A 9,412-nucleotide genomic window follows, 5' to 3' on the forward strand; every position below is an offset into this window, starting at 1 on the left:
TCATGCAGACATTGTGCAATCCCCTGAAGTGGCCACAATCACTTCAGTTTGAAGACGAGTGAAAGGCTCCACTTAATTTTCCTGAAGGTGAGTTAAATTGCTCGGGTCGTGGAGCAGCACTGGGAGGACGAGCTTTAGGAGGCAGCTTGTGTCGGGTGAAGTTTGTGCACAGGCAGACTGGATAGGGCCGGAGGTGTCTGCTGAGGAGAGGGTGAGAGGAGAGAGACCGAGGGGGAGGAGGCTGCTCCCATCAAAGAACCTCTCAGACTCTACAAGTTGAGGAGGGATGTCGCAGAGACCCTGAAGCCCTCAGACCCCGGCAGGCAGAGCGACAGCCAGACGACAGACAGACGGAGCTGCAGAGAAACAAACCTGAGGACCGGAGACTGCGTTTGAAATGACGTGGCGTGAGGTGAGCATCCTATTTTATTGCATTGCTTGTTCAAATCCCTCATGATTTACATCTGTGGGAGACAAAAGACATTAGATTGAATCACTATCATGTGCGTTTGATGTACTTGAAGACACTTTAAACTGCTTCAGCAAAAGAAGAACTCTATTCGTTTATTTGATTGTGATCGAGAACACATTGAACACAATGACAAATGCATGTTCTCGGCTTGAAAATGACTTGTTTGTGTCAGACGGTGAAACAATGAGTCTTTTCTGTCTCTCGTTTTATATCTTCAAGAGCATTTGTTTCATCCTTGACAGTTTTTATTGCTCCTGGTGGCAGTGGAAAGATTATCTTAGACAGATAAACATAATCATCAGCATGTGAGATACATCTTTTATTAGGCTCTGGGACTATAAAAACTATGTGACTATATTTGTAGTAATGGAGTTCAGCATTATTTAAGCTTTGAGCAGTTTTTTTCCGTTTTGATTCACCTCACGTGTGACACTAAATATAGGCCGTCTTTGTTTATGTCCCTTTTTCCCGAGGAGCTACGGAGTCGGCAGTTTTGGCGAGCCATTCTGGCAGAGCTGATCGGCACCCTGGTGTTAGTGAGTGTCGTGCTGGGCGCCTCTGTGCCGGGCCCAGGACAGCTCCCTGGGGGACCCCTGTACTCAGCTGTGGCAGTGGGTGTGGTGATTGTTTCACTGGGCCACTGTTTTGGAGAAATAAGTGGAGCACAGGTGAATGTCTCAGACACACGTTGATTCTGAAATGTTACATTTCTTTTGTCTGACTTGAACTTGATCGAAACTCTCTGTTGGTCGTCAGTGGTAGAAGAAGTACTCAGTAGTACAAGAACCTGTAACACAAAGTACAATACTGACTTGCAACTAAGTGTTTTGTACATATAAAGTATGTATAAAATCAACTAAATGTACTGAAGAATCAAAAGTAAAGGTGCTTGTTCTTGAAAACTTGCCCCTGTCATTTATATATTATTATGTAAATTATCAAATTAATACATTTAATTATACAGTTTGGTATTTTAGTCATGTGACTCTCAACCTGGGGTCAAGTCTCAAAAGAGTCACAAAATAATTTGTAAAAGTTATTTTTCCACAAAATATTTAAGTTGTGGTCTTTTCTCAAATCCTTTTTTTTAAAGGTATTGAATTTGGCTTTTTTAATTGAAGTTTCTTTGGTGAACAACTTACAAACATCTGAAACATGACCAGGAACTACAAGACACTATTATATATACAATACATACAATACAAGACTTTTACATCAGCGGTCCCCAGCCACAGAGGATCTGTAATAACACACTGCAGTTGTTAGATTAAAGTAGTGGAGTTAAAAGTAAAACATATTTCACCAAGGTACAGCAGAAAAACTGGAAATACTCAAGTAAAGTAACTCTGAAACTGAAGTTTGGTACAGTTACTAAGTTAATGTACTTAGTTACTTTGCACCTCTGTTGCTGGGTGGAGGATGTGATCTGACTGAAGTCTGTGTTTCTGTGATCAGGTGAACCCGGCAGTGACTCTGTCTCTGTTGGCCACTCGGAGGGTGGACGTCCACAGGGCCCTTTTCTACATCGCTGTGCAGTGTCTGGGGGCCTCTCTGGGGGCCGGGGCCCTCTACCTGGCCCTGCCGATGAAAACCACGGCGGAACATTTCGTCAACAGGGTCAGTTTTTGAAATATTCAAGAGTCAAATTCAAAGTTTTAAAAGACATTATGCGTGAAGTATCCGGTGGTGATTCCACTCAGGTGCCTCTGGAGATGAACGCAGGCCAGGCACTGGGTATTGAGGTTCTGTGCACCTTCCAGATGGTCTTCACTATCTTCTCAGTGGAGGACCAGCGGCGGAGGGAGAGTCCAGAACCAGGGAACTTAGCCATCGGATTGGCCCACACAGCTGGAGTGTTATTAGGGGTAACATAAGCTTTTGGTGCAGATTTATGTTTTTTACTACCAGAAATAAATGTCTTTATCAAGTTATTTAAAATTCCAGTTGTACTAATGTTTCTTTTTACAGGATTCCAAAGATTAATTTGTGTTTGTGTTGTGTTGTTTCTGTCAGGGACGGTTCTCTGGTGCGTGTATGAATCCTGCTCGTGCTCTGGGTCCAGCCATCATCGTCGGGTTCTGGGAAAATCACTGGGTGAGAGAGAACGTCCCAAACCTCTGTCCTAAAAACACTCATCCACTACTATTTTAACAATGTTCATACGATATCAAACACTGAATCAAGCAGATATCAGTATTAAAGGTTAAGGTGATAAGACGGGTGATAAACTTGTCAACAAAATCTATAAAAAACCATTGATGCTAGTCTGCAGATTTTAAAACCTGCAGAAATGTATTTAAACACCTACACGTCTATTCAAAGATTTATTAAACCATACAACCCAACCCAACCCAACTTCATTCATGAGTATTAAAAAGATTAAAAGGTCTATGATTCCCAGAGGCATAAAGTTGGACAGGTTTTGGCTTCATACATCAATTTATTGTTGGTTTTCTGTTCAAGAGATTCATGGACAATAAAGTAATAAGCTTACACTTTATTTTGGGTCCTCTGTGAACTGAAAATATTTCTCTCTCTGATACTTCATGATAACTTCTCCTAATCATCTGTTTTTCCTTCGTTCCCTTGCAGGTTTACTGGATCGGCCCGGTGCTCGGTGCTGTGCTGGGCGGAGTGTCCCACGAGTTCCTCTTCGCACGCAGCGCCTCTCGCCAGAAGCTGGTGGCGTGTCTGACCTGTAAGGACATCGACATCGTGGAGACAGCCAGTATGACCGGATCGTCCCTGTCCACGGTCACACAGAACGCCATGAGAGCCAAGCAGGCCAACAAACAAGACGGCAACTGAGGACACACAAGAGAAAAGACACATGGGATCAATAATTACAGCAATATTACAGTGATTTGATTTGATGAAGATGTAGAGTGTACAGATGATTTCATGCAGATTAGACTGAGCAGGGGTGAGGACCAAAGAAAAGGGAGAAGCTGTGGAAACTGTAACGTATGAAAACACCACATGAGATTAATGATATAAATACAATTAAATGTTACGTGATAAATGTTATAATACAAAGCTAGAGGGGTTATTGTACAGGGGCAACACAAATTAAATGAGTTATATAAACAATATAAAACTTGTAATAATAGAATTAAGTTCTCTGCAGATGTTTAGACCTGTTACAGAACAAAAACTAGTTAGGGTAACTGTTAGTTAGGGCTGTAGTTAGGGTTAAGGTTGCTGTTAGGGCTAGTTAGGGTTAGGGTTGGGTTATTGAGTCAGATGATTAAAGATCCAGGAACCCACCACCTTTGGAGGGTTAGTGTTATTCAATTATTGCGTACAGGGGGTTGCAGGTTCATAGTAAGATATCCAGATGATCCTTATTTGAACCGTCAACCCTACGGCTGAAGCTTGATGCTGTACTGACTGAGCTAAAGGGCCAACATGAGACAGGCTGTTGAAGGTAACTGAGTGGTGGGGTGTAGGTTCAAATTCATCCACCCTGCTGGGTTAGGGTTAGAAATAGGGTTGAATTTAAAGGGGCTGTTGCGCCTTTTTCAGAGCTATGAACTCTACAGTCTAGTTTTTAACCTTTCGTTTTTTTTCTACTGTAACAAGTTTAAATGTCTGCTGTGAAAAAAGATTGAAAACTTTGTTGATAATTAATTAATTCTATTATCTTTATAACAGATAGATATAAAATATATGATTTCTGTACTAAAAGAGTCATATTTACACATGGATGATTGGTCAGTGAACTACACACATGTGATTGAGTGGAAAAGTATGATTTTCACTATAAGATATAATAGAGAAAACACAGAATTAAAGAAATACTCCTATAAAGTAACTCAAAATATATTCCCCCTTCCAATAACTGGTAGTTTCAGGGATAAAACCAAATCTGTCAGGGATGTGATAAGAAGCCTGAGTGATATTTCAGTCGTCTTCAACTGAAACACTACAACACAAAGTGCATGTTTATAATATTCTAGGCGGGGGGGGGGGGGGGGGGACTAAATTGGTGTGGGAGCTGCATTCTGGCCGAGACCTTTGAGGTCCCAGCGCCCTGTCATTAGTGCGTCTATGAGTGTCGTCAATATTGTGGGTCTCTGTATTGTTACTTTCATATTTGCACATCATTAGAATTCATAAAGGGGACTCATTGAAATCCGGCTGAAAACCCCTCATGTTGTCAGCTGCGCCTCGTGTCTGTGAATGCTTTGAAATGCTAAAGAGCTCCTTGCTCCGCGCTGCAGGTTCAATAAAGCCCTCAATCAGCCCAGCATCTCTCTCGTGTGTGTGTGTGTGTGTGTGTGTGTGTGTGTGTGTGTGTGTCTCTGTGTGTGTCTGTCTCCTCTCTCACAAACAAATGGACCTTCATACCTCTGTAATGGCTCCACAGAGAGAACTCCTTCAGTGGAAATACGCTTTGTAATTTGAAATGGGCATAAAGAGAGCTCTTGTGTGTGTGTTTAGGTGTGTGAGAGACAATACTTGCTGCTTTCATGAAACCTTCATTCAAATAATAATTACCACGTTCGTTTGGAATTATTTTAAATGGTCGGTTCACTCACACGTTTTTCATTACGTCTCGTGATAATTATTCTGTCCAGTGCTGCAAGAGATTTCTTTTTTATGGATTTGCATGAACTCACCCTTTAAAATACACATCTCACATAATAAACACTGTATTCATGGTGTATTCATGGTAGTATTTGGAGTAAAGCAGAGTTGTATATTGTGATATCTTGTACAAATATAACCATTTTAGCAATCTGTATAACTGTGGCAGTGTAATTTGAATATTCAGACAGGGCTAGACAATAAGCTATTTACACACACACACACACACACACACACACACACACACACACACACACACACACACACACACACACGCACAATAGCTATATTGGCCACAGTGCCGCCAGCATTTTGCATTGTGTGTGTTTTTTCTAACATGTATAAAAGGGAGTTAAAACGACGAGCTCAGCGTTCTGCTTTCATCACCCGCACCCCCGCCTCAGCCTCAACAGTGATGGCTCTCGACTGGTCAGCGCGACGCCCGGTGCTTCTCAGTAACCCCGCTGCCCCCCACCCTACAATCCTGCTGCTGCCCTGACACACTTCTGACGCACAGTCACACATGCACACACATACACACACTCACACGCAAACACACACATTCGCACAGGGAAGATTCAGGGCTTTGGTCCTAGGCCTAAATCGTCACACTGTCTAAGCACCTCATAGAATCCCCTGTGACAACGAGAAGTGAGCAGTGTCGTGTACATTTGTCTTTGCCCCTGGCTCTCAGTGTTCTTGTCCTTGTCTTTGCCACATTCACTCCTTCTCCACCTCCTTCTCCACCTCCTTCTCCACCTCCTCATGACGCTTGCCATGTAGTGGTGAGGCCGGTGAAGCCGCCGCGCTCTGAGGCAAAGTCAAGTTCAGGTTTCAGCCGTCATCATCCTTGCAGGCCTCATCAGTGACTCCCTGACTCCTCTGACAGTGGCTGGTGGTGGTGAACTGTCCCCAGAACAGTCATCAGAAGCAATAAACCCGATCCTGAAGCTTCAGCATTTCAGATTTACGACACTTACAAGCGTCTGTGCTTTAGTTTAATATGTATTTTTGTCTTGTGTGCGTCCATACGTGGCCCACATGCATTGCACAGACAATGGTTTCACAGGGTCAGGGTTTTCAGTGTATGGGTCAGTTCAGCGCTGTTAGCTTTGAGCACTTCCGTCCGGGGCCCCAACCGTATTATCTGCATCTGCGTATATGTGTGTGTGTGCGTCTGCGCGCGTGTGTGTGTGTGTGTGTGTGTGTGTGTGTGTGTGTGTGTGTTGGTGTGTGTTGGTGTGTGTGCAGGTCTTTGTGCACGCATGTGTGTTTTCTGTCCTTGTCCATGAGCATTTGTGTCCCCTGATTATGACAGTTATGATATGTCAACAGATGACATACGCCCTAAAGAAAAGTTTGCCCTCTCAGCTCCAGCTGCTCTTCACTGGGGCTGTTCCTCTCAGCCACCCCCTCCCCCCTCTTGAATAAAGACACAATCCTTCCTGTCGTCTCTTTCTCTCTTCTACATCAAATATCTTTCTTAGATTTCCACTCTTTCTCGCTTTATCTGTTTGTCCTCTCAGAATTGCTGTCTCTTTTGGCCTCGGCCTGTGACGGGGGGGAGACAGAAGGGGTTAAGTTTGTTTGATTTAGGATGTCCCTCACCGCTGGCCCCCCCCCCCCGCCCTTGGCCCTGCAGGGGGATTATGGCGTCACCTGGGGCCCCTGGGGGGGTATTATAAAGCCCCTGTCTGGCCCTCTCCCCTCCGTCAGAGAGGCTAAAAGGTCCACCGGACACTCTGTCTATCCCCGTCTCTGCTTTAGAAAAACCCCTTTAGCATTGATGCCCACGTCCTCTTGACAACTCTTCACACCTGAGATCTCCACCCACTCCCGCAGCAGCTCACACCTATGTCTTTGCGACAGGTGGACAGAGGTGGCAAGCGAACGCAGCTTTAACAGTTCATGGCTGTTGAGTGGATTCGTCTGTTGACGTTCTGAAATCCTGTTTTTGTCTTCGAACTGAGAGGGAGATCCCTTTTTTTGTTTTGGGACTGAAAAGGTACATCGACCTTTTCTAGACTAATCCTGATTTATTTTTAAATTTCATTTCATCTGGTGGAGAGCCTCAAGTGAACAGTCACCATGTGGGAGTTCCGGTCCATGAATTTTTGGCGGGCGGTCTTTGCAGAGTTCTTTGGGACCATGTTCTTCGTATTTTTCGGCATGGGCGCTGCCCTGCGCTGGACCACTGGGCCTCATCATGTCCTCCATGTGGCCCTCTGCTTTGGGCTGGCAGCGGCCACCCTCATCCAGTCTATTGGCCACATCAGCGGCGGCCACATCAACCCTGCCGTCACCTTCGCCTACCTTATCGGCTCACAGCTGTCTCTTTTCCGTGCCGTTTTCTACATCGTGGCCCAGTGCCTGGGCGCTGTAGCTGGGGCCGCTGTGCTGTACGGGGTCACACCCGGTAACATGAGAGGCAACATGGCGCTGAACACGGTAAGGAATGTTTTAAGAAAACAAAAGCAAATGTTTTGGGGGCGACGCAACGTTTATTTTAGAATTTGGGAATGTATTGAATTTGGAAGATATAAGTGTCGGTACCAGCTCAATGCAGCATGTTTTATGTTTTATTAGCATGAGGAAGTCATCCATTTAATGTATTTATACTTTCTGTGACTGATGCATGTTTGTTTTATGCATCTCCAGCTGCAGCCTGGCATCAGCCTGGGAATGGGCACCACTGTGGAGGTCTTCCTCACCATGCAGCTCGTGGTGTGCATCTTCGCCGTGACGGATGAGAGGAGAAACGGACGCCTGGGATCTGCCGCCCTCTCCATCGGCTTCTCCGTCACCATCGGACATCTCATGGGGGTGAGACAGCACGGACACAACAGGGACAAAATCCATCCATGCAGATACACCTGCAGATAAGTGCATATGCAACACAATACAGTAACAAGTGCGTTGTGTTTCAGATGTACTACACCGGTGCTGGAATGAACCCTGCTCGCTCCTTTGCTCCTGCTGTGCTCTTCAGGAACTTCCTTAACCACTGGGTAAGAACCTGAAGAGATCATCTCCCACCTCAGCTTTCACTCTATTCCTCGTAAATAACTGTCTCACGATGCCGATGCTTGTTATCGACAGGTGTACTGGGTCGGGCCGATGATAGGCGGTGCCATGGGCGCCCTCCTGTACGATTTCATGCTGTTCCCACGCATGAGGGGTCTGTCCGAGCGCCTGGCCACCCTGAAGGGCAGCCGGCCCCCAGAGAGCGAGACCCAGCAGGACACCCGCGGCGAGCCCATCGAGCTCAAGACGCAAGCCCTATAAACCCGCTCCTGCACCCCCCTTCTCCAATCATGATGAGGGACAAGGCCCTGAGCAGCGCCAACCCCACCTCCACTGCCCCCTTCACCACCACCAGCCATGCCTTCACATACCGTCGCACAAGACTAACCCGAATACTCACATCTAGACTAATACCATTCTCCCAGTGTAGAAACTCCCACACACAGTCACTTACACACACACACACACACACACAGACACACACACACACACACACAGACACACAGACACACACAGGTTTGCATCCTTCAACCTCAGCACACATCAGGACTCCTCTAACCCCCCCCCCCCCCCCCCCCCCCGAGTCCTCCCTCTGTATTCTGAGCTGGACACTGTGCCGTGATGATAACTGGTGACCAGAACCTGAACCAGCAGCCACCTCGTCTCTCCCCCACCGTCCGCCCGCCTGCCTCCTCCACCCGGCCAGGCCTTCAGCGGAGACGCAAAACAACGGAGCGCGGAAAAGCCTCAGATCGAGGAGAGGAGAGAGGGGTCTGGGGAGGCCGAGGCAGGGATGTGGGTGCAAGGGTCAGAGGGCGTGGGGGCGAGGTGAGGGTGGAGCATAGGGGTGGGGGATTGGGGCTTGGGTAAAGAGGGCAACACTCTGGGTTTGTGGTCGTTTCAAGTTGGGTTAGACCAGTGAAGATGGTCATGCTTTTCATTATTCATTATTCATTATTCTCCATTTTAGTTTCTTTTCTTAGGTTCATTTTGTTTTCTGCACTTCAGACACGAGACGTGGATGTATGATACCATTAGAATTTTACCAGGGTTTCACTTTTTTCAATCACTACATTTTATCTGTGGGTTTGTGTTCGTGTGCGTGTGTGGATACCTCTGCAGTACGTGTGAGTGTGTGCGTGAGAGTGAGCGCGTGCATGTGTGCGTGCGATGCCCCGTACGTGCGAGTGTGTTTGCAAAGTGAGTGTGTATATGTGTAGCTTGCAGATACAGAACTTTTTATTTCGTTTTTTATTTTCATTACCGCTCTCCTGTCTCGTCCCAGTGACTGTGTTCATCCGTCAACACTTTTTAAGACACCATCAT

At 46.1% G+C, this 9,412-nt stretch overlaps 2 protein-coding genes across 3 annotated transcripts; both read left to right on the top strand.

Moving 5' to 3' along the window:
- The first annotated feature begins 201 nt into the window (after positions 1 to 201).
- Positions 202 to 3,502, top strand: LOC128442015 (aquaporin-4). Of its 2 annotated transcripts, XM_053424179.1 has the most exons (6): positions 202 to 412; positions 949 to 1,140; positions 1,928 to 2,089; positions 2,173 to 2,337; positions 2,486 to 2,566; positions 3,065 to 3,502. In XM_053424179.1, exons 1-6 carry the CDS (start codon positions 398 to 400, stop codon positions 3,278 to 3,280), a joined length of 831 nt encoding a protein of 276 aa, XP_053280154.1. In that variant the 5' UTR covers positions 202 to 397; the 3' UTR covers positions 3,281 to 3,502. The 2 variants fall into 2 exon arrangements, with proteins under 2 accessions (XP_053280154.1, XP_053280153.1); XM_053424178.1 differs by lacking the exon at positions 202 to 412 and having other exon boundaries at positions 928 to 1,140.
- A 3,648-nt stretch (positions 3,503 to 7,150) lies between these two features.
- Positions 7,151 to 8,347, top strand: mipb (major intrinsic protein of lens fiber b). The gene is made up of 4 exons (XM_053424180.1): positions 7,151 to 7,510; positions 7,721 to 7,885; positions 7,990 to 8,070; positions 8,162 to 8,347. The coding sequence occupies exons 1-4, from the start codon at positions 7,151 to 7,153 to the stop codon at positions 8,345 to 8,347; spliced, it is 792 nt and encodes a 263-aa protein (XP_053280155.1).
- The last annotated feature ends 1,065 nt before the right edge of the window (positions 8,348 to 9,412 follow it).

This window comes from Pleuronectes platessa, chromosome 6 (genome assembly GCF_947347685.1).
Source record: "Pleuronectes platessa chromosome 6, fPlePla1.1, whole genome shotgun sequence".
In the NCBI taxonomy this organism is placed as follows: domain Eukaryota; kingdom Metazoa; phylum Chordata; class Actinopteri; order Pleuronectiformes; family Pleuronectidae; genus Pleuronectes; species Pleuronectes platessa.

Bases quoted from the DNA above. Each gene is read 5' to 3' on its own strand.
- LOC128442015 (XM_053424178.1), top strand. From the start codon at position 928: ATGTCCCTTTTTCCCGAGGAGCTACGGAGTCGGCAGTTTTGGCGAGCC. The intron at 2,090-2,172 runs GTCAGTTTTTGA...GATTCCACTCAG, and splicing joins CGGAACATTTCGTCAACAGG to GTGCCTCTGGAGATGAACGC. The intron at 2,338-2,485 runs GTAACATAAGCT...TGTTTCTGTCAG, and splicing joins CAGCTGGAGTGTTATTAGGG to GGACGGTTCTCTGGTGCGTG.
- mipb (XM_053424180.1), top strand. From the start codon at position 7,151: ATGTGGGAGTTCCGGTCCATGAATTTTTGGCGGGCGGTCTTTGCAGAG. The intron at 7,511-7,720 runs GTAAGGAATGTT...ATGCATCTCCAG, and splicing joins GCAACATGGCGCTGAACACG to CTGCAGCCTGGCATCAGCCT. The intron at 7,886-7,989 runs GTGAGACAGCAC...GTTGTGTTTCAG, and splicing joins CCATCGGACATCTCATGGGG to ATGTACTACACCGGTGCTGG.